The sequence below is a fragment of the Aythya fuligula genome, chromosome 5, assembly GCF_009819795.1.
Source record: "Aythya fuligula isolate bAytFul2 chromosome 5, bAytFul2.pri, whole genome shotgun sequence".
NCBI classification, from domain to species: Eukaryota; Metazoa; Chordata; class Aves; order Anseriformes; family Anatidae; genus Aythya; species Aythya fuligula.
In genome coordinates, this window is record NC_045563.1 from 53,923,994 (window position 1) to 53,947,507 (window position 23,514).

Here is a 23,514-nt window from a genome sequence, read left to right on the forward strand (position 1 = left end):
CCTCATTCCCACCGTGCCTCTCCCTGAAAACATGGGGCTACATTCCTTGTTAGTTCACAGAGCTGGCACTGACCCGTGGCCTTGGCTAGAATTAATTTCTGTTTGCTGAAGATCTAGGTCACAGTTTTAACCAAGCTTAGCCACGTTTCTCCCAGCTCCATCCTACTCCTTCCAAAATACATGCCCGAATCTCTCCTGCCCAGAGCTTTCTTTTGCCTTCCCTGCACTTGCTGTAGTGAATGCCTTTCCCCTCCAACCCTCTCTGAACATGCTGGTGCTCCAGCCTGTGTGCCAGGCCCTGCTAACAAGCGACTGAAGAGAAGCACAGTCAGTCATTTCCTGACTATTGTTGCGTTACTGGACCTGAGACAAGCCGTGTTTCTGACTCACAGCTTCTGTATGCTGGCAAGTGCTCCTGCAGCCAGCGACGTGGCTCAGATGAGTTTATCTGCAAGTCTTTGCAGGTTTTTCAAGAGAGAAATGAAATCCCATTCATTTTCAGAGAAACTACTTAGTTTTAGTCCTCAGCTGGAGCAAAACTGTGCTTGAATTTCAGTGATTATTATAATTTTAATGGCTGATTGGAAACTGCGAAGGGAAGCTCACCCAGGAGGGCTGCGTTTTGCCCTGGGGACAAAGCCATGCAAAGCCACGTGAAGTTTACATCCATCCACGGCCTAAGCTTGCAGTTTCAGTAAAACTTTTTGAACAGCTGTAGCTCAGATTTTACTTCAGTGCTACTTACAATATTAGCAAGGCAGATTTCCCCAGATTTCCTTTTTTTTGTTTGTTTTGTTCAGGGGTCTGTTTGATCTGATTAATAGATGGAGAGCTTGTACATTAAGGTGCATATGTAGCAGTTTGACTTCCATGGGATTGGCTGGGATTTTTTTGGAGGGAGGGGAAGAAACTGCATGAGTAATGCTGCTAGAGAAGCTTTGCCTGAAATAGTCACTGGCTTCTTATGTTTTCACAAGGCAAACTTTCTGAACATATAAGTACAATGAATAAAAGCACAAACTGCTGGTTAAGAAGTGTTGGTGACCTGTTCTTTGCAGAGCAGACCCTTTTATCCTGCAACAGCAAGAACAATGCACGAGACTTGGAAGTCACTTCTGACTATAACTTTACACTTTTATTTTTATTATTATTTTATTTCTGGATTTGAACAACTGAACATTTTTTTTGTGAAAAGGGAATTTTTGAGGGTCTGAAAAAATCAAGTAGCAGGGAGAAGAGCTAGTATCAAGATCTATCCTGTCCCTCCTTCCTTCTCTTTTGTACCTTGCCCTAAGGTCTTGGGGGGGGTAGGGGTGGGGGAGTCCATTTGCCTAAGGTTTTTCCTTAGGCAAATTTTTCTTCTGTAGACTTGCAGCATGGTTGCTCTCCCAGAACCTCTCAGGTTCTTTCAGCCGTCATCAGTTGTAGCTGCTGTCTGCTAGGCACTGTTAGGCCAGGCTGTTGGGTTGGAAGCACTTTGGATTTTTAGGAGCAAAACAGTCCTTCCAGCAGGCAGGTCAGAAGCCAAGCTGCTAAAGCAGCACTATTTACCTAGGCAGAGGTACAAATTCCCTGCAGGAACGTTTGTAGGTGTAAAAGAGCTAAAGGTTTCCCCAAGACGAAAGGCAAGATAGACAAAAGAGGACAGAGCTAAGGAGGAAGAGGCATCTCTACTCAGGAAACATCTGCTTTGGAAACAAGAACCGAATGAACAAAAAAAATACAAGCTATCAGAAAAATAAGCTGAGTGTTTAAAAGATTGCACCGCTGGTGAGACAGCATGTTTGTGGTAGAGGCAGTGAGAGGCATTCAAGGAGTCAGAAACAAATGGACATGGTAAGGCAGCCTTAATTAAGCTAACCACAACTGCCTGCTACTGCCTGGCTGAGAGGTTACAGCGTCCAGCAGGACGTGACTGGGTATGGTGTTAGAAAGAAGTATAAAAATTCCTCACATTCTGTTCAATCTTTAGACACCAGCAAGGTGTTGTGCTAACTATTGGTGGTGACACTCAAGTGAGGGGTGACGAGAACATGAAGGTAAGCCCTTTACACACCTCAGGGATTAGGAGCTGGGTTAAGTTGCAGTCCTACCTACGAGTTTCCTTTCTGTAAGCACAGGAATCTCATCTCATTCTCCAAAGTGGGAGGTGAGAACATGGTTTTGGAGGTGTCTGGCCACAGCCCTGGAGTTGTCTCTGTGTGTGCAGAACCTTGCTGATTCTGTGGGGCTTTATTAGCATGGAAGGACTTGATAGTGAGAATCGAGATTCAGAATTGAATAAAATAATGATCTGTGCAAATAATTAACGTATCTGTGTATCACCAACACAGCCTGGTCAATTCTGTTTTCATCCACCTCCCCAGAGGGCCTGGGGGAGCAGGTCGAGTGGTTGGGCAGCTCCTTCTTGGTCTTAGGACAAGGACGAGCAGTCCTGGCCTCTGACCAGCAGAAGCAGTCTTGGTGTATGTCAGGCAGGTGCAGACAGGCAGAACTGGGTGTTGAAGTACTCTGCCCAGTTGCTCTTGCAGGTGAGAAGACCATTTGTGGTCCCACTGGAGCATTGGTGCAATCAATAAGTTTTGTCTTATTTCCAGTTTGATTGTTTATGAGTAAGTTACTGACAATTATAATGCTCTGCTAGGCCTGGTGCTCATGAAAGAAAGAAAATAGACCCTCTACCAAAAGGAGATATCATACCACGTCAGCCCAGAGGTTTTTCATGGACACTTACAAATGGGGCTAGGGATAAAAATACAGACACAGTCCTGTATAAAGCACCCTGACCGAAAGGGGCTGAGATGTTAATGGCTCAGGGTCAATATCACAGCTTTTACTGAAGTGCTGCTATGATTAGAGAAAGAAAGGCAGGAGAGGAAACAGAGAAACCAACAAAGGCACAGTAGGGCTCAGAGCAGGACTGAAAGCCGCACCATACAGCAGCTGCTGGTCCCCACGGAGTGTGATTCCTGCAGGCAGAGCTGGCAGGGAGCACAGCCCCCCTGAGCTCCTGTTGTGGTGGTGAGCACAGACTGTGTTATTTTGAAGTGAAACTCTCTTCTGAGTGCCTCTTTTGCACAAGCACGGATTAAAAAAAGGCATGAGGTGACATCCAACAAGTCATATGTGCCTGTAAGTCAGGGCTTGTGTGTTCTAGGTAGAGCTAGAATAAATCTTTAATGAAGAGAAGGTGGAGGGCAGATGGTAAATGCCCCCTTTTTAGGTCCTCCTCTCCAATCTACCCCAGCCTTCCACTCCGTGCAATGCAGGCACTGGGTCTCATCCTCTGAAGACTATGCCGAGCACGTTTTAAATCTGTCTGGGTTTAACTAGCTGCCTGAGCTCATACCAGTAGCAGTTCACAAGACAGGAAACTCCACTCAAACTGTGCACGTAGATACAGACTGAAATCTAGCAGTAAAAGACACGCGTGATTCCCCCCCTCACCACCCACCCCAGCCCTCCCGGTCACTCACACCCCCCTTTAAGATTCATGTTCACTTATGGAGGTAAGCATCCAGCCATAGATCTCCAGATTTCTTTAGGGACCTGTGGGAAGAAAAAAAAAAAACCATAGAGAAGTTTGCTTGGCTTGTGAATCTTGCCTCTGTTGTTTTGTTCCTACAAAGGATTAGTCTGTTACTGAATCTGGGCATGAATCCTTAGGATATTCAATGTCTTTTCTCAGTATATCAGCTATGGTAAGAGGAGCTAGCTGTTTTGGTGTTAAAAGTTTCAGACTCAAAGAGCAAGATCTTCAGGTGATGCCCCTTGTACCAGCTGTAGTTCCTCCTATTCCAGCTCTGTTGGAAGGGCAAGCAATTGCTGAGGTGCTTACTGTAAACTTGCATAGGAACATGAACTCTGCCTTTTAGGGTGCTGGCTATAATCCCCCTGTGTCTCTGTGTTGGGTGGATTTTCCTGTGCTAATTGCACGATGGGGCCGAAGGAGGGTTGGGAACAGTTTTCAGCCCTTCTGCATTTTGGGGCCAATCTGCTTGGATTTGTATTTGCTTAGAATGGCTTTCTTGAGACTGACGACTTAGGGGAGGTCCATGGACAGCAGAATAGCTTCTTATATTCCGTGCCATGAATTATTCCACCTGGGGTAACCGAGTCACAAACACGAACACAGCCTGCCTGAGGGTGGTCTATTAGACTGATCTTCACCTATACTCTTAGGGAACAGTCCTTTGCTGCTAGCACGGCTCAAATAGGAAATGGCATGGGCTATAACCTGATTTATTCCCCTTCGATTCCTCAGTTTGCAGCCCGAAGATGTGCTGCCAGCTTCCAAAGGCAAGAATCACCAGCTATCAGAACAGCATTTAAGAAGGATAGAGCTTAAAAAGTCCCTATGAAATCAGTTTAGTGCTGATCTGATTGCTGGTTTCACCAAGTACTTTGACAGAAGCTGCTCTGGGGCTAGTTCTTTCTTCTCCCATGACGTTGTGAAGCAGCTTCCCAACTGCTGTCACCTGAGGCTGCTCCACTCTATCAGTGGAGCTGTGTCACTTCTGCTGAAAAAAAAACATTTTTGCAGGTGTTTATTGGATTGTGATATGAAGGTTATTGCCCTAGTGAAACCAGGTTACAAAATACTGACATGCTGTCTTTAAAGGGTCTGTAGTGTCCTGAATTCTCTGTAGGAAAGTACCTAGGATGTTTATATAGCAAGGAATTGCAGGCTGCAGGAATTAAAAGGACCTTACCCAACTATGTCTACAAATGCTTTTCCAAGAGGCTTCTCTTCATATTGGACTCCGTACTTGGCACATAATGACTTCACCAAAGGTTTGACTTTCCAGAAATTGTGCCGTGGCATTGTTGGAAACAGGCTTGAATAGAGAGAGAAAACAAACATGAGAAAACTCTAGAGACTAATCCCAAGGGATGGGCATCTTTGTCTGCCTCCTCATAGGGGCTAATTAATAATGTCTCCTCCTCAAACTGTACAAGTAGACAAAAGAAAAAGAGGCAGAGAGATCCATGCTTTACAGTCCTCTGCTTCCAAGTAGCTCGTGAAAATTGAATGCATTCATTCTGCTGCTGTTGTGTCTCAGAACAAAGCTGTGTTCAAGAGAGAGAATGAAAGTCAATTTATGCAGAAAAGGACACAGCTGGAATGCGAGGGGAGCAGGAATGAGGAAAGAGCTGTCTGTTTCCTTTGGGCAGAACTCATTTTCTTGCCAGATTGGATAGTCAGTGAACCTGTTTTCCATCCCTGGAAGCTTGTGGAACTGAGAAGCAGGTATTAGAATCTGGGATCACCTTGCCCTGTACTTTTCAATGAAGATTTCCTAAGTTGGCTTCCAAAACAGTCAGCTTTACCCTAGAAAGCATCTCTTTTATATTTTGATTTGTCACTGGTAATGGGAAGACCAGGCATGGCACTGGTTTTAATCTTTCCTGAAACCTGGTGCTCAGCAGTGTATGCAGTCCTACACAGGTGCCTCTAGCTATGAAACACTGAAGTCCTTTTAGTCAGGGAGAGGAAATTTCCGAAATGGATATGAAAGTTCAAGTAGTTAGCTTAGGATACAAGTCCAAAGCATCTATATCTTGTCCAGGCCCTGCTTTTACCATGAAGGGTTGGAGCAGGTGATCTCTGAGCCCTTACAACCTGGGCTTTTCTACGATTCTGTCCCATCTCACATGTCTTTAGCAGAGTTTTCCCTGCCTCGAGTTCAGTGTTGTGACAATCTGGTAATGACCAAATGATGCTGGGTCCATACTCACTGGTGCTCAATTTGAAAATTCAGGTGCCCGGTGAACCAGTCGTTGAAAAAGGACTGCTCGATGTTGCAAGTGGCTGCCAGCTGCGAAGGCAAGAAAGCAGCAGTGAATATTAGTGAAGCCTCGCCCTGAAATCAGCACAAAGCTCCTCTTCTCTGTGCTAGGTAAGAGAATGAAATGTGTCTTACCCCACTGCTGAGCTGTCAGAGCGCAGAAGGCTGCCCTTCTGAGCTACCTGATCGCAGCAAGGGCAGCTTTAATCCTCCTTCAGGGATTGCTGTCAGCTGTCGTGCTGACAGTGCCTTTACAGGTTTGAACAGTGGTCAAAGGACAGGGAAACAGTCCCATTTGGTAACACATCAGCCCAACTAGAGGCTCCTAAATCTCAGTCTATCTAGTTGAAGATCAGATGGTTAAAAACAGTACCAAGATGGGAAATTGAGGAAGAAAAAACACAGAGACGCAGGAAGCCTCCTTTCCCCATCCCATCTGGTTATCGTCCAGTGTGCTTTAAGTGTAAGATCTCAATAATAGAGAAATATTTCTTAGCTACCCCTGCTATTATAAAAATATATTTGATTGCAAAGTTAGGTAGTCTTAAAATCCTCCTGGACTTCTAACTGGCTAAACTGTGATTGCTACACGGTTACCACAGGAAATGTATTTTTCCCATCCCTGAAGTTGTCATAAAATTGTGTCAGTGTCAAAAAGGTCTAAGAGGGATCTGGACAGACTGGGCTGATGGGCCAAGGCCTACGGGATGAGGTTTAACAAGGCCAAGTGCTGGGTCCTGCACCTGGGGCACAACAACCCCAAGCAGCGCTACAGGCTGATAGATGAGTGGTTGGAAAGCTGCCAGGCAGAGAAGGACCTGGGAGTATTGATTGATAGTCGGCTGAATATGAGCCAGCAGTGTGCTCAGGTGGCCAAGAAGGCCAGCGGCATCCTGGCTTGCAACAGAAGCGGTGTGGCCAGCAGGACCTGGGAGGTGATTGTCCCCCTGTACTCGGCTCTGGTGAGGCCGCACCTCGAGTACTGTGTTCAGTTTTGCGCCCCTCGCTACAAGAAGGACATCAAGGTGCTCAAAAGAGTATTCTATTATTCTGTAATTCTATGAAATTGCCTGGCAGACTTTGAAAGCCCGTGTTCAAGACCCCACTAACAACCACAATTACTACTTATACTGGTTAACGTGAGGTTATTTCTTCTCCCAGCTCAGTTATACAAAACTCACATAGCCAGTGTCAAAGTTACTGTCACTGTCCTCTGGGGCTGAATGGGACTTGGTCTACTACAGATAAGAGGTATACTTTCAGTGCATTTATCTTACTAGGCGATAAAGAGATTCAGAAAGCAGCTGGTTTTTATTCCTGTCCTTATTCCCTTAGAAAACTATAAACTTTAGAAATATACTGAGGTCTCTCTTCAACTGGGGTTGATATATTTTCAGCACATTGATTTTCAGCAGCCAAAGATAGCGTTTAACGTTAACTGTTGATTTTCATTGAGGCTCTTCTATTTGCTCATGTGTGCCTACAAATACCACAGGAAGGTCAAATCATTCTTGGACCTGATCCTGCCTCAAATGAAAAAGAACAACAAAGAAATCTTTTAATTGTCAAAGTTAAAACAGAAGTTTGGGCTTCCATGTCTTGAATCAGCATTACTGACTCTGGGAGAAGAACTTTACGGGACAGGTCATGGATAGAGACTGTGCACTAGTATTTTGTATATTTTTTTGGGGGGAGACTACTTGGGAATAGTGGTAATCCATCCATTGTTTTGAGTAAATTTCTAATCCAGTTTGGGGGGAGTGGAGTCAGAGATCTTGTTTTTCCCTCCCAGTTAGTTACCTGGGAGCTGAGCCAATCTTTGTGTTTCTCAGAATCAATTTCCATTGGAATGTGATTCATCTGGGTGACCCACACAAACCAGTGACTCTCCAGAAACCTTTAGAAACAAACAGAAAAAGCACAACAATTGATATTGCAGACCAGGATCTCAGGTAATCTGTGGTTTATAGGGAGCAACAGGAGATGCTGCATGTGAGGAAAGTCTTACTCCAAGGTATGGAAGTAAACAACCCTCTACCTAGGGAAACTACAGAGAATCACTTCTGCAATGAATTTCTCTGTCTTTATAACTCTGGGACTAATGCAATTATGATTACCTTTGCAGAAGGACATCCTACTGAGCTATCCCTCTCCTTCCTCAGAAACAGATTGATCTTTCTTGCTAATTTTGCCTTTCTGTAAGTAAGGATGATCCAAGTACTTGAAAGCAAAACAAAACAACCGAGCCCTCATTAGAAGTTCTCTGAACTGTTTTTATTTTTCCAGTTGCTTGCTGGATACAGATTATTTTTAAAAATCCATGTGCCCATTGGTGTTAATTTTATCACACTGGGGGTCCCACCTTTGCTCTCTCTGTACCTTTACTGTAATTCTGAAGTCTGGCGTGGGCTGGCAATCACTTTAAAGTGGCTTATTTGTTGCTTATGGTATTAAAACTACATTTTTAGCCCTCGTAGAACAGTCTGCAGCAATGCACTTTATCCAATGCAGGTTTTCTATGCTGAGACTGAGATGTATGCAAGGTAGTTATCCAGGAGCATCTTTGTTCTAGTCTTTAGGCTTGATTTCTAAAGTAGCAGATGATCTGAATCTCTGCTTTCACCAGCAGTAATTGCATATAATCACAGACTGGAGTATGCTAATTAAAGAGTGGTTTCGGAAATGTTTCGAAGTCTGGATTTTGATGGGTATTTGTTTTTCCTCAGTATTTTAGTCTAGCTTCTAGAGGATGAATGAGACTGCTTATGTCATGCATCAGCTATTTAGAACAATCTCAACTTTCAACAAACTACTCGTGTCTAGGGTCAAAAGAAAACTAGATGTTTTTGTTTAACTTTATACCTTACATATTTTGATTGAAAGTGAAGACCCTCCTTACGTATCCTTATTTCTCTGAGCAATGGGAGAGCTGAGTACAAAGGAACATTGTTCCCTAAAGCTCCTGGGGCTCTCCTCTTCCTGACTCAAGTATAACAGAGCTATTATTAACAGGGAACTATCTCCTGATGAATCTTCATGATTAATTAGAAACAATTTTGCAAGGGGAATATTTGCCTTGTTGCATTTTTAGCTTAATCAAAACATTAACATTTTTGAAATAATAGGTCAGTTGTTGTCAATTTGTCAGCTTGATTCCAGACCAAAGATGTTGGCTATGCATTTACATGAATATGTATCTTTTGTAGTTCCCATTTTTCTTTGGACTGAAGTGGTTTGAGGCTATGAAAACTTAAGTCATGAACAGTGACATTATTTTTTTTTTTTTGAGGCAAATCTCCATGTTTTGTGAAGGTTTCTGTGCATCTGTTGCTATTTCTTTGTACTCTACATTTATTTATATGTTTGTTTAGAAAATATTTTTCATTGTGATGAAATGCTTTCCTAAAACTAATGCTGGCTGTGGGACTAAATGCCTTTCTTTGGTACTAGCCAGAAAAGCTGCAGATATCACATACAAGATAGAAATATGTATTTGGTGCTGCTACCTGGAATGGTGTAACCATCCAGTGAGTAAGTCTCCAAAGCCCTGCCATGCCTGATTCATTTTGGCAGCTCATGCTTGTAGTTCATGTTTTTGTGCCTCTCACAGAATTTTCCATTCATTAATCATACAGCAGTAATCAAATTAATACTCTTGGTGTACTAAGAGCAGCTCTTCATGAGGTCTGCTAATGATAAATGGCCAGAAGACCAGTCAAAAATCAAGATACGCAACAAGCACTTCTCCACAGATATACTGAGAGGTGAGAGGCTGCTTTGGAGGGCTCGGACTGGAGTGTAGGGACAGAAACACTGATCTGTGGTGTGAAACAGCTTTTGGAGGCCATGGCCTCTGTGTAGAAGCAATGATGTGTGCATGTAATGTACAGGCCATGCATTCTCCTGCACTGGGAGAAATGGTGCTCAGGAGGGCTCCTGAATTACCTTCCCAGTGAGCTGGGAAGAGGGAGGCTCGAGGTGCTTTGTCCAGCTTTAGACAATGTGGAAAATGCATGGAAGTGTTGGAATCAGGCATCATGGGGAATGAGGAAAGAAAGGAGCATCCTGGCTGAACCATCACAAGTGCTAAGCACCAGCTCCAGCTCTGCGGAGAGGAAACAGCACTGGGAGATGATACGGAGAACGTGAGGCACTGAGAATATCCAGGATAATGCACAGTGAGGTAAATGACTGCAAAGAACCTAAACGGGCAAGGCATGGGGCCCATAGCAGAGCTGAGACTTGCTCAGCCCAACGCTGGAGGGAGGGGAGAGCAGCAGGGAGCTCCCGTATCTCCTACCTGACAAAAGTGAGGAGAGACAGGGATCCCAGAACGCCATAGAATGGGATGTATGTGATGAAATAGCGCATGTAGTAGCTGAAGGCCCAGGCTAGGTCCTAGGGGAAGACAGAAAAATCAGGCATCTCTTAGCCTATTTCATACAGCATGGCTCTGCTGGTAACGGTGAGGACATTGGGAAATTAGCAGAAAAGTGTGATCCCTTCATACCCTCCCTTTGCCAGGTCTCTTTGTGGTGGAGAGATGTCTGGCCACTCTCCCTACTCAAGTGTAATTTCCTACGAGCCAGCTGGACCCCACAAACACTGACAAAACATTTCACTCACCGCCCAGAACCTGCGCTTGATCATGGTTGAGATGATTTGGATTTGGAAATACACGGGGATGAGCAGAGGTGGGAAGACTGCAAAGCAAAGGGAAATATTTTGGACATCAGAGAGGCAGAAAAGCACATGACATGAGAGTGACCCAGTGATTTAGGGACTATTTCGAGGTAAGTCCGAGCACTGGTAATGGAGGTGATGTACTGGTGATGGGGGCAGTTGCCTTTCAGTGAAGAAAGGAGGCTCTGGTTCACAAGTGTTCATCTTGACGTATCAAAGAGCATCAACAGACCACATGCAGTCATTACATTGAGCCTCTCACACAGAGATTACTTCCCAGTCTCAATTGCTTGCCTAGCTGGCAATGTGAAAGACTCTTGGATATCAGTGAGAAATTCCCAGCTGATTTAGAGACCTGCACAGGTAGACCATTAATGAGACTGGAGGTCTTGGGAAGGGCAAGACGAGTTGAGACTTTAACAAGTTGCTCTGCTAATGCAGGAGGGGCTGGAAAGTTCAACAGACTTTCAGTTCCCCTCACCAAAGGGAAAAAGGAGGAGCATGGTGCAGATACTCACTGAGGAAGAAGTACTCATGCTGGTGGTTGTAAGGCAGGTACTTCAGCTTCTTCTTGCCATACTGCAGGACACAGATAAGAAAGCTCAGTCTCGGACTATGACCCCCACATGTAAGAGAAGATTCCCTGCAATGCTTCTTTATTGTCTGGAGAGTTCTGACCGAACTCCCACAGCAGGAAAGCTAGGCAGTGTTTTGCTATGGTTAAATATCATGACTTCATAATTGTGCTATGTGTAAATTTCTTTTTAAAGCCCTCTGTCTTGATGTTCAGATAATTTCTTGTTGTGCGCCTGGGGGCATTTCCGTGCATTTCTACACCTTCTGCCATGCCTGCAGCTGTGCTAAGACTTGCTATTATCTTTGTTATTATCAACACAAATTTTATGCATAGAGAAATATGACCTTAGGTAAGTCATTATGCAGGATACCAATGGCAGAGCAAGGCAGTGAACCTTGGTTAGTCTTCCATGCAGATGTCCTTCACTGATCCATTTTGGCTTCTGCAGCCATCAGCCCCATGAGCCCTGGCGGCTTGTAAAACCTTACTTTACCAGCAGTGGGAAAACCAGTGTGGCCCTTTGCTCATGTGACAATAATTCAAACAGATACGTTTCAATCTATAATGTCTGCGTCACTAGTTTGATATGGTAAGAATTACAGTGTTGTCACTGAGATGTTCTGCACTGATTGCTGTGTTAGTGTGGTTCACCTATGGACAGCAGATGCAGAGAAGCTCCCCAAAAGGCAGGTTTAGACCTTTGTTGTTTTCTTGCAGGTGCCCATTTCTCTTCAGTGAAAACAAGGAGCCAAGAGCACCTGGTCTCCTAACTGTATCTTCTTACATAGAGCTACACAGAAGTATCTTTTTTTTTGAGCTCTAACAATGTTGATACAAGGAGCTAATTTGCTGTGAACTCACAGTTTTTGCTTCCAGCATAGCAACTTGCAGTGAGTGTAAGCCTCGTAGCACCAATAAATAAGCTGTAGCACATGGAACTTAGGGCAGTGCACTCAGGTGCCTGCACCCTGTAATGGGTTGTACTGGAAGTCTGCTGCAATCAGGAGATTACTGGTATCAGTGGATTTTGGAAGTGAAGATATACTGCTACAAAGAGCAGCAGGAAAACAAATATGTAACAGATTAAGTCTGAACAGTGATGGCTGACCAAAGAGGAATTGAATTTCTCCCTGTAGTTCCTAGTGAACAGCTGCAACTGTCTCATTAAACTTCATGATGGGATGTTCTGGTTATACAGTAGAAAGAGCTTCCTGGTAATCCTGAGGGTTGAGCGTGGGACTGGAGAGCCCAGTGAATTTCCAGTATGCTTGCTGGTCAGAGCAGACCGAAAGAACAGGGATTATAAACAGTCCTCTTCCCACTTATACTACATCTCCAAAGCCAAGGTTGTGGTGACCTCCTGGCCGATTTGAAGCAATACAGCTGGTTGTTCCCTGAGTGTGTGTGCAGATATCTATATAACTGCCCCCTCAGATGTTTCTGACAGATACTGTGCTGCTTCTCTTTTTTGGGTTTGTCCTCTGATATGCATTGCCCTTGTGGGTCTCCTGCACAGGGAGGCCCTAAGAGTTTTGCCTGCTGTCCTCAGACCATAAGTCACCTGAACTGCGTTATTGTCTAGCAGAGCTCCCCACTATTTTTATTTTATTTTTATTTATGGCCTCTGACTTGCTTTCCCCATTGCTTCCCTCTCCACTTGTCAGTTCCTTCCCCATGGGCTGATCACCAGCTCTGTGATGTCCATTCATCTCCATTCTGTTTTCCTCTGTCTCTCTACTCTGTCTATTCATGGCCACGAAAATTTTGTAGCCTGCAGGAAATAGTGGCTAAACTTTGGGCAGTATAAGATTACTGAAAAGGAATTCACTGTGCTCTGAGCTCTAAAAGGCAGTGTGCTTTGGATCATGTAGAAAAGGATTATGTGCAAGTGTGAGAGAATATTGAGATAAACTGACACTAACCTAACATTTCAGATGTATGAGAGAGACCTAGTTTTCCTTGTTATTACAAATGCCTACATCTTCAGTTCTTCCTTTAAGTGGTAGAATCATGGTCTACTTTAAAAAACAGTTTTCAGGCACAGCATTTTCCAATGGGATGTACCAATACAGTGAAGAGCTTAATACTGACTTACATGCTCTAGATACTGGCTTTTGTATACTCCAGAGGTCTTCCATTTTAATCATATGCAAGAGACCTTTCTGCATCCTAAATTCTGTGTGTGCAAGACATTCTCTGTACATGACCATACACCAGCACGTGTGTCCCCAGCATATGTCTGGGGTTACTTTCTTAACAGGGTAAAAGCTGAGAAAGCATTAGGTTTTTTCATTTTATATTTCCCTGGGTTGGTGTTGGTTTTGTTTTAGGTAGAAATGCTCTTTTTTAAAGACCAATGGCTTATTTTCTTTGTGTAGGTTTTTGTAAAATAGACAGTAAGTATTTTGGCTCTAGGAATGGACAGGTGGAATCAAAATACCTTAACATGGCCTGTTATTCAGTGGGCAGCATGTTGGTACATAGTGTAAGAAAACAGTTCTAGCTGATGACTGCAGTAACCTAGAGTAACCCAAAGAGTTCACATTTGGTCTGGTCCTGACCCCATTTTTTGGGTAAAATGTAAAATTCAGGGTTAGATGATGTCTGAAGATCTCCACAGTGAGGTAAGAGTGTGATCATTTGTGACTAGCTTCTACCAGCAGAAACTTTCCATATACTTTACCTGTTCAAATCAGATCAGCTTTGGTGGCTTACACCCTCAGATCAAGTCAAAATCTCCACAGATTGTGCTTCAAGTAGAAGAAGGAAAAAAAGAAAAAGAAAAAAAGAATAGAAAAAAGGAAAAAAAAAAAAAAAAGCAGGAGGAAATTTCTGTGTGTATGCAAGCAATACAATATTCCCGCACATGCATGGCAAAGGCTCCAGTGGAGAGGACATTGTCAAGATAATCTGGAGCACAACTGGGGTAATATTGGAAGATATTTTCTGTGGAAATGGAAGATCAGTTTTGAAATATTCTTGATGAAGTACCGAGAAACACCACATTTTCCCCTTATGTTGATATTTCAGTACAGCAGAATGAAGTTTTCTTTAGCAGTTTTCTACATTCTTTATGGTCCCATCTTCAAGGCTTTTCCCAACCTATCCCCAAATATTTTTTCCTGTGATCAATATAGGAAATGGATAGGGAACTATACAGTCAATCCTGCTCTTCAACCCAAGGTTTAGGAGGGTATAAAGGCCAAACTCCTGTCAGACACTGACAGACAAAGTCCCTGGGAGAAGCATGTCCTTTTTCAGCATTGCTGGAAGTCTTGACTACATAAGTCATGTCCAGCAACGTTCACTAATTCCTGTTTTTTGCATGAGCATTCTCTGAAGCCCTTTGGGATAATAGTTTTCCACTTTTTTTCCCCCACTTTGCCTTACCTCAACAGGCTGTGTTTCTCCAAGGACAAAAACATGCAGCATGTTCACATCTGGGTCTTTCTTGAATATGTTGGGCTTGGCATGGTGTTGGAAGTGACGATGGTTCCACCAGTTGGCAGAGGCGCCCTGGGCAGATACAGGGAGTTAATCCACAGTTCCTCTAGTGGTAGTTGCATTAAAACAGTGCAACTCTGTGCCCAAACTAATATTTGCTTTTGTAATAGCAGTAGGCGGCTGTGGTGGCAGTTACTATGAGACTGCTGGTTTCAGAGGGCCCGTGCCAGCTATGCCAGACTGCTTTGCCCTCACTAAAGATCAAATAATTTGAAAGAACAGGCCATAAAGCTACACTCGGTGACTTGCATCTCACAATGTCTTCCTACAAGTGAGGTTGCTAGTAATAGCTGAATGGTAGGCTATTTCCACTTGGTGTCTTACTGACTGTTGCTGCTGCTTTCCCTCTATTGAGCAGGAGGAGCCAGGCAATACAAAGTAGGCTTGGGAGAATGGGCAAAAGTATGTACTACCCCACTTAAGTTCCTACTGCAAGTGGGTGCTGAAATGCTTGTCTGCTTTGGACCTTGCCCATGATTTAATTCTGATAATACCTGGAATGGATGGGATATATCAGGATGGGACACTTAAAAAATACTAAACCTTAGTGGGAAGCAAGTAGAAAATATGACAGGGTATTAAAACAGTGTTTTATGCAATTTAGTGAGCTCTGTCCTCAGCTGCTATAAATTAGAGCAGTTCTACTGAGGTTGGTGGAATCGCTGTGTTCTGTAACAGCTGTAGCTGTGCTCTCATATCTCTCTCTTCTGTACAGCAGCTCCGTGTGCAATTGCTCACTGACTTCTCCTCTCTGCATCTGCTCCCTGTGGAAAGGCTGAGAGCTGCAGTTTCCTGCTTTGATGCAGTCAAAGTGACTGCAGCTATTTCCACAGTGCCCTGTGTCCCCAGTGACCTTTACCTTCAGGTGTCCAATCACAAACTTGTGGACGAGGTGGTTCCAGGAAGACTTCTTGAAGACAGACAGGTGTCCAAAGTCATGTTGCAGCCACCCTGCCTGGGCCTGGGATGATGGAAAATAAATCAGATAAGTGTTTGAATGTTGGCAGGCTCAGTGCTGAGACCACATCCCTTGGGAGCCTGAGTGCTCAACCACCCTCTCATTGAAGAACCTTTTCCTAATATCCAGCCTGAGGTGTTATAGATGGTCTTCAGGGAGAAGAGATCAGTGCCTCCATCTCCTGGAGAATGAAAGGTGCAAGGGGCAAGAAAAATGTGTGATGCAAAAGCACCAGGGGCAGCCAGAAGGCACGATGGGGGCAGATGTGAATGTTTTTCCTAGTTCCTAGGTCTAACAAGAAAAGTTCAGTGCACGTTGACCTCCTTGAGTACCCGGTATGCTCTGTGCCTACTGCTTCTTACCTGGGAAGTTGCAAGGATGAAGGCAAGGAGGAGAGTTGTGATCCACCCGGTGCCAAAGTATGAAACCATTAGCCAAGCCAAAGCTTCCAGTGCAATGATATGAGCCAAGTAAAGTGAGAAGAACAAAGGGCTTGCTCTGAATAAATTCATGTCCTCTGCTGTCTTCCTCAGGGTCCGGAAATCCTCCACCAGCTGGGGCTGCAAATGGACATGTAAGACACAGCATGCAGCGTGTGAGTAAGTCTGAATGTGTCCAGGGAAGGCTCCATCCTAAGGACCTTGGCTGTTTCTTGCTTTGGTTGGCTACCCCAGAAGTAAGGAAGTACTAATCTCCATATTCACACTGCTTTCTAGCTTTTCATAGCACTTTCCTATGAATCAACACCCTGGCTGGCCTCAGCCTGGGTCCTGACCTTTTGCACCCTGAGCTAGGAGAATTCTGTGAATCAGCAGCACTACCTTGCTATGTCGTCATATCTGCTGATGACTCTAGTCTGAATGAACTATACAAGTGTTAGAGAGCTGGAGAATGAGAGAATTCAGTCCTATTACGTAAGCATAATTCCAAACCTTCTGTGATGAGCACCTAAGGGCTGGCTGAAGGATACGGGATGGATGGAAAAGGTACTTGTTGGGTTGCTCCTTCTTAAGCACACCCACTGAAATGGGACATCTGTTTCACCTCAACCATGATTAACTATTGCTGTGCCACTCATGGCACAAACACCTGTACAGAAGTCTTAATGTTTCAGCTCCCTCTCACACACATTTTTATCCATGCACATTGCTGCACAGAGGTGTTCAGCTGCTTTCTCTTTCTCTGCAGCTGCCTGTACTGAAGACACCTTTACAATCTGTCTGGTGTTTTTTCCACATCTTGGAGAACATCCTGAGAGGGGAAAAAAGTGGTGGAGTATGCCCACAATAAACCCCAGCTCAGAAGAAATACTCACATTTTTATCTCGATCTTGGCTGGGTTCCCCTGGAGCAAGCTCTCCGATCAGTAATGGCTTAAGAAACTTTTGCACCAAGGTGGGATTGATATGGAAGGCCTGGAATGCATCCTGGAACAGAAATGTGAGTAAATGTGAGATTCAGGACTAGCTGGACTGACTTCCATCTCTAGGATCCAACGTAGTACTGCTACTAGAGAAGATTTCTGCTAGAGGCTGCTGAATTTGCTTACCTGGTAGAAGGTAAACAGTGAGAACTGGGATGCTATCTAGGCAGATGGAGAAAGGCACCTCAGGAAACTTCCTAAGCACCTGAATACCTAAGTCCTGCTAATTCCCTTGGAAGGCAGGCCAGTAGGAGTTTGTGCAAATCCCCTCTAGGATATAAATACCCTTTGAAAGTCTGCTGCATGGAGGCAATTCAAGAGAGGGCGTTTTTAGAGTGTGGTTGATTTGGTGTTCACCTAGAGCATATTGCAAAGTGGAAGAGAATGAATTTATCTAATAGATCACTATAGGTTTTGGTTTTACTGAACAAGCTCTTTGGTATACCCTCAAGGGTATTGATAATAAGTGCAGGTCCTTTTGGACCAAAATCAGAAGGAAAAAAAAAAAGAAGCTTAACCCTATCAAGGTACTGTTATGTATTATTTTTAAGTCCTTTTCTTCATATCTAAATTTTCTAAAATTGACCATCTCAGACCCTGATTATTCCATGCAACATCATTTATGAATCTGGTGCACTAACTATATCTTTTTTTTCTCTATTCCTTCCTCATTCCATATCTTTTTGTGTATTTTTGTCTGCAGATACCTGATGAGAACACGTTTGATGTATCTGCTGCTAGTGAAGTCTTGCACATTCCTCATTTCACATGGCTTGAATTTTAACCCCAAAGGGGTTAAATTTTTTGGGGGGCTTCAATTTTAACCCCAAAGGTAGTAGTAGGGACAGAAAGTTCACCAATGATGATCTCCTTTTCTCATTGTATTGCAATCCCTATATTGTTAATTTTATGAGTAAGGGAAGTACAACTGGATTATGGTCAAAAACAGAAGTACCATGCTTCAGCCTTTCTTCTTCTGTCCCATTTTCTAACCAAGGACCAGCTAAAATCTCACCTCTTGTTCTGAATGGGAAAGGCAGATTGTAAAGTGCTTATTGTGTCTAGCTGACCTTCCTGTGAGCTGAATTCCACCGATGGGCCAGCTCTGGTGTTTGTAATTACCACCAGCAACTTTGGTTCCAAAGTCCTCTGAAACTTTCAGCTTATTCCAAGATTTAGGATTGAGCCTCAAAGTAATACTTGGACCATAGACATTTCACTGTAAGAGGCAGGAGAGTGAAAGCTGGTCTCTGCCATTTAGCTTGAAGTTAAAGGAATAATAGAATCAAAAGAGAATCAACAGAAGGATGGACAGAACAGTTTTTTTAATTAGTGTATATATATGTATAAATATTAATAAAGATTACAAAAGCTTAAAAATGCCAGAGGCTATGAGGGAAGATGCAAAAAGGAGAAAAAATGTCATTACAGCAGATGGGGGAGGCAAACTGAAATGCACTGGACTTTTCTAGTTACTCTCAGCTCAGCTCTCATGACATTGCTAAGTGTCCAAACTATCCCATTCGGAAACAATTTCAGAAACAAAGCGTTATCTGTTATCACGGGGGAAAATTTGGATCGGTTTGCCCTATTCTACTGGTAAAACTTATCCCAATTTCAAGCATGAGTGGGACCAGTGCTTTCTGATTGCATTATGTTATTTATTGGTGTTACCTTATTGGTGCCAAAATGAAGGTAAAACTCCAGGGCCAGCAAAGCTGTTACTGCAGTTTCCTTGGTATATTTTGGTATATTTCCTTGGTATTGAGTTTCCCTGGTATAATTTGCAGAAGGTGTGAAAGAGGAGGGAAGACCAGAAAGAGTGGGGAAGTGAGTATCTGACTGTACCTGCTGCAAGGTTGTACCATTTTGAGGTGAAAAGTATGACAGGTTTAAAAAAAAAAAAAAAAAAAAAAGGGTAAAGAGATAGAGGGTGAACACTGAGGAAGCACTGAAGAATATTCTCAATATTGTTCAAGTTAATGGGGGAAAGCCATCCTTGGAGGTCTGGCTGGCTACCTCCTTACCTCCATGATGGAGATCACTCAGGTTTATGTAGTGTTAATGGCAAGGTGACTCAGAACAGCAGCTTCTGCCTCACTGCCTAGAAGGTATTTCTGTTCACCTAAGGCTTCCATGGCAGCAGCACATCTGTTTTCTAAACATGCTCTGTCATGACTTTTCTGGGGAGAGGTCTCTTCCATCTCCGAACCCTTCTTCCTTGGTTGGTTGAAAAGTAAAGGTTGAAACTGGTCAGAGATGTAAGCATGCATGTCAGAGCACAGTTCTTACTTAAAACTATATACTACTGGTCTTCTACTTCACTGCCATCTTGAGCTTATTCCATGAAGAAAGTGATGTTAGTAGGAAAGCTTCACCTTCACTGGGGGTGACTGAAAAATACTATACATATCACTGGCATGGGTAGAGGATGAGATTTTTCAGTATAGTCTCCAAGCAGGAAAGAGAATAACATATCCTAATACTCCTACCATCATCAGGCAGAAAGATATGGTGAAGGAAGAATTGCTTTTTGATTGGCTATATCTCAGGTGTCTCCTTTACAAATAGGTTTTGAAATTTGTAATTGTCCTCAAACCTGGAGGACAATTACAAATTGGAGGAGATAGAGAGCAAAAGGTGGAAGATACACTCTGGAAAATGCCACGTGATATTTACATCTGACCTCTCAGTTTGGTGGTCTATTGTCCAGGTAAGCTGATGCGTCTTATGGGAAGTGGGAATTATCCCAGCTGCTTTTTGTGAAAAAAGCTTTACTTTATTGAGGTATGAGCTGTACATAAGCACTGAAGTACTCAGTGCAGTCAATGCAAAGACATTCTTTCACATCCTTGAACATTCCTAAAACAGATGCTGGAAGGTGCCTGCTCATATTCTAAGCCTTGTTCATTTACTGAAAGCAATTGTGCATAATGTGATGCCAGAACATGTTCTCCCAGACTGGTGTGCTTCAGCAGTATCCTAAAGTATGGCCTAAAATGAACGAATGCCCAATATTGTTAGTACTTGCAGGGAAAATTCATGTGTAAGCTAGCCTGGGCACTCTTGACCTGATCAACATCAGCTGAACATGCTGAGCATAAAAGCTGTCATGGAGCTTTTCAGTCAGCTATCTTGTGAACATCCTGAAATGAATTAGCTCACACATCACCAACCAAGTTATTTTAGAGCAGCCCCAGCGTGGGTGTAGAGTTCAGTGAGTCTGTTTGTGGGCAGTCCGTGATAGATTGATACACCTGATCCTACAGAGTATTGGTAAAAGATAAATGGAGAAGTAGCTGAAGTTCCTTTGGTGCACCTGTGCTGGACTGTAGGTCCTAACTGCATGTGATGCTAAGGGGAATTCCAGAAAGGTGAAAGCCATTCAAGAACTAGGAATGCAAACATGTTGAACTGAGTTTTTATCATTGCCTTTTCCTCCTCTTAAGCTCTTCCATTTGTGATGTCTTGCAACTCAAAATGAAACTTGTTAGTAAAGCCTTGACAGACTCAAGGACAAGGATTTCTCACTCTGAATGTGAGATTTCTTTTTTTTTGTATTAAAATGTGATTCACCATAGGAAAGTTGGAATCCAGATACCAATTCCATTTTAGTGCTCGGGATGGAAGGGACAATTTCAGAGCACTCTTAAGACCACGTCTTCTTGGAGTATGCTCTGAGCATAGTGAGATGCAAGGTACTCTGGAGAGGTGGTAGAGGAAGCTAGAAGGACCAGCAGTAGTAGACTCACAAATCTGATTCAGTTTCCCTTGCAAAGATCAGAGACAAATACACTAGCAGATGATTTTTGGTTTCTAGTGGAGGTATTAAAGTGCATTCTTGGGGACAGGAGCCCAGCTCCTCTGATTTTAGCAGTCCCTGCACTTATGCAGCCCGGAGAAAATCCTCACCCAGCTACTTCTTTTGGAGGGAGAAAGCTTTTCATTCAGAGATTTTACTGGAAGGGGACAGGAACACCAAAATGCATCTCAGTGCTTTAAGGAAACCAGTGGAAAATAACCACAAACCTCAGACAGATGGAGAAGGAAAGGAAAATGTTAGTAATTCTTGCCGATTAATTCTGTCACATGCACAGCCTCCTTCTTGATAAAAGTGTTAAGAGACGTGGCAGATACACAGTTAAAGTTACAGCTTGATCCCTTCTGCTGCTTACCATGCCCATGGAAAAGCTCTGAGGCAGCTTAAATTTATTAACTCTGGGCTGGTGCTGGGGGTGAGGACACGCTCCCTGTATGCGCTTCTGAAGTAGGTGGCTTTGGGAGAAACTGCAGACAACACTTTCTGAAACACTTTGTTCCTTTTTTTTTTGCTTTTAAAAGTTGCTGAAACACGAGAGGCAGCTGAAACAAGCCAGCTATGAAGCATAGGAGCAGCTGTAGCAGCAGCAAACTTTTTTTTTTTTTTTGCCCTGTAGAAACCTGCAACAACATTTTCTCGAGAATTCTCCACAGGGAAAAGGCTAAAAAGCTCCTTGTTTTAAAGCCTCAAGCTCACCCTGTCCAACAGAAGCATCTTTGAAATGCAGGCTGGACTCTTTTAACCCTTTCTTGTGTTTGTTTTCGGTGTAGCTCGCGTAACTACGCCCTGGAGAGGGGGAGACTGGGGACACTTGGATTATGAAGCGTCGAAAGACAGCACAGACAAGAGACAAAGACAAGCAGCAGGGCTTAAGCAGAGCCGAGCAGTTTTTACCAACCCACTCTTCCAGATGTTATTGCCCGTGGCTGAAGGGAGCTGGCTGCCCAGGCGTCGCATGGATGCGCGCCGAGCGCTTTGCTCCTCGGTGCTAGAGCAGAGCTGAGCTGCAGGTGGTAGAGAGCTGGGGGAGAGGGAGGCTGTGCAAAAAATAATAATAATAATAATAATAATAATAATCTCGTTCTCAGTAACCCTGAGGATGGCAGTGACCTGTCAGAGGCTGCTGGCGAAGCCTGGAGGCAGCCCCGCGTGTGTCCGTGCGCTCCTTACCGTGGCATCTTCCCCGGCGCAGTGGCTGATGACTCGGTGGCCCCCCGGGTGCCTGTGAGCCCACTGGGTGACATTGTACACCTTGCGCTCTATCACCAGCCACTTGTCCGTCCTCAGGTTGTGCTTCTGGATCTCCTCCCAGGTGTAGAGGGGGATCTGCGCCTTGCACTCCCCCGACTCCTCGCCTTTCTCCCCCCCTTTCCCCATGGGGCCGGCCGCTTCTTTGTCTTCTGGCCGAGCGGGGGGGACCTGGCCGCGCTGCCCTCGCTCGCTTTCGCTCAGCTGCTCCCCTGCCCTCTCCCTTTCCTTGCGCTCATGTCCTCCCTTCTCTTTGTCTCTCGGCTCTGGAGCCGGCTCGGAAGTGCCCCCTAGGCTAATTTTCCCGGCGCTGATGTACTTTCACCTCGCACACAGCCCCGCTCCGTGGGAAGCTCGGCCCATTCCCCCCCCGCTCCCGCACCCCCCGCGTCCTCCTGCATTCAGTACCGGTGAGGTTTCCCCCGGCATCAGCAGAGCTCCTGCACCAATCCCGGCCCTCCCGAGCCCGAGCAGGTCCCTGCCATTGGTCTCGGCCGATCTTTCGAAGGGCAAAGCCGGCAGCCGGCCAGGCTGCGCCGCCAGCCCGCGGGGGTGCGACTTGCGCCGGGGGGCGAGCAGCGCTGGGGCAGGCACCCCCTCTTCCCCTCCCCATAACTCCACTTTTTCCCCCCATTTTTCTTCTTTTTTTGTCTCGTTTTCTTTTCATCAGGACTTTGGCTCCTGCTTTAAAAAGCTTTTTTTCCCCCCTCCTCCTCTTTTTTCTTTTTTTCTTCTCTCCGAGAATCACTGCCTTACTTCTCAGCTAGCGCTGCACTTCAAAAGGGGATGTTTGATATCGGTGTCCTGCCCGAAATTTACATCGTTTCGCTCTGCCCTGCAGACTCAGAGGCTGTCAGGCTCCACAGTTCCTTCCATCACACAAGACCTGCTTGTTCTGCTCACAACAGGCTCAGCTAACGATCCCCCGCTCAGGGCGATGCTTTATTCACAGGGGAGAAAGCGCAGCCTTTTCCTTGCCGTGGGGCACTCTATGCTAAAATAATCCTTGTCGTTAGGTTATGCAAGGCGTTGCAGTGCAGGAGCAAAAACAATGGGCCAGCGTTTTCGCTGATGCCTATCTCACATCTGGGGATATCTGTGGCTGCTCTCCAGGGCAAGGCAGTCATGATCTGCAGCTTTCCTGGCACTAAGTATCCTTACTTGTGGCTGTTTGCTTTAGTAAGTGGAAGGTTTATTATTCCTTTCTCTAGAGGCTCTAGCTGTTTTTAAGCAGACTTCCTACATGAGCTGTTCAAACGTTTTAGTCTACAGATTGCCCCTCTTGAGTTAAGAGAATGGAAGTGTTTTTCTGCCCTATGATCAGATCTTAGGACAAGAGCAAGGCTAGGTTCAGTGGCTTGGACCTTCGTTTGCCTTGTGTTTCAGTAGCCCTGTGTCTGCAAAAGTAGGGGGGGGGGGAAGCATTTGGTAAACTATCAAATGTTTTAAATTCTATGCATTTATTTACTCTTCAGCCATCTACTCCATGTTTCTGCTGAAAGAAGGAGCTTAT

The 23,514-nt window shown here is 44.5% G+C and overlaps 1 protein-coding gene across 1 annotated transcript; it reads right to left on the reverse strand.

Moving 5' to 3' along the window:
- Window positions 1-3,462: 3,462 nt before the first annotated feature.
- Window positions 3,463-22,350, reverse strand: FADS2 (fatty acid desaturase 2). Its single transcript, XM_032188247.1, has 12 exons — window positions 21,924-22,350; window positions 16,827-16,937; window positions 15,874-16,071; window positions 15,413-15,514; window positions 14,440-14,565; window positions 10,991-11,051; window positions 10,416-10,492; window positions 10,090-10,187; window positions 7,590-7,686; window positions 5,740-5,819; window positions 4,713-4,838; window positions 3,463-3,549 (listed from the first exon to the last, which is right to left on the reverse strand). The coding sequence occupies exons 1-12, from the start codon at window positions 22,128-22,130 to the stop codon at window positions 3,498-3,500; spliced, it is 1,335 nt and encodes a 444-aa protein (XP_032044138.1). The 5' UTR covers window positions 22,131-22,350; the 3' UTR covers window positions 3,463-3,497.
- Window positions 22,351-23,514: the final 1,164 nt, after the last annotated feature.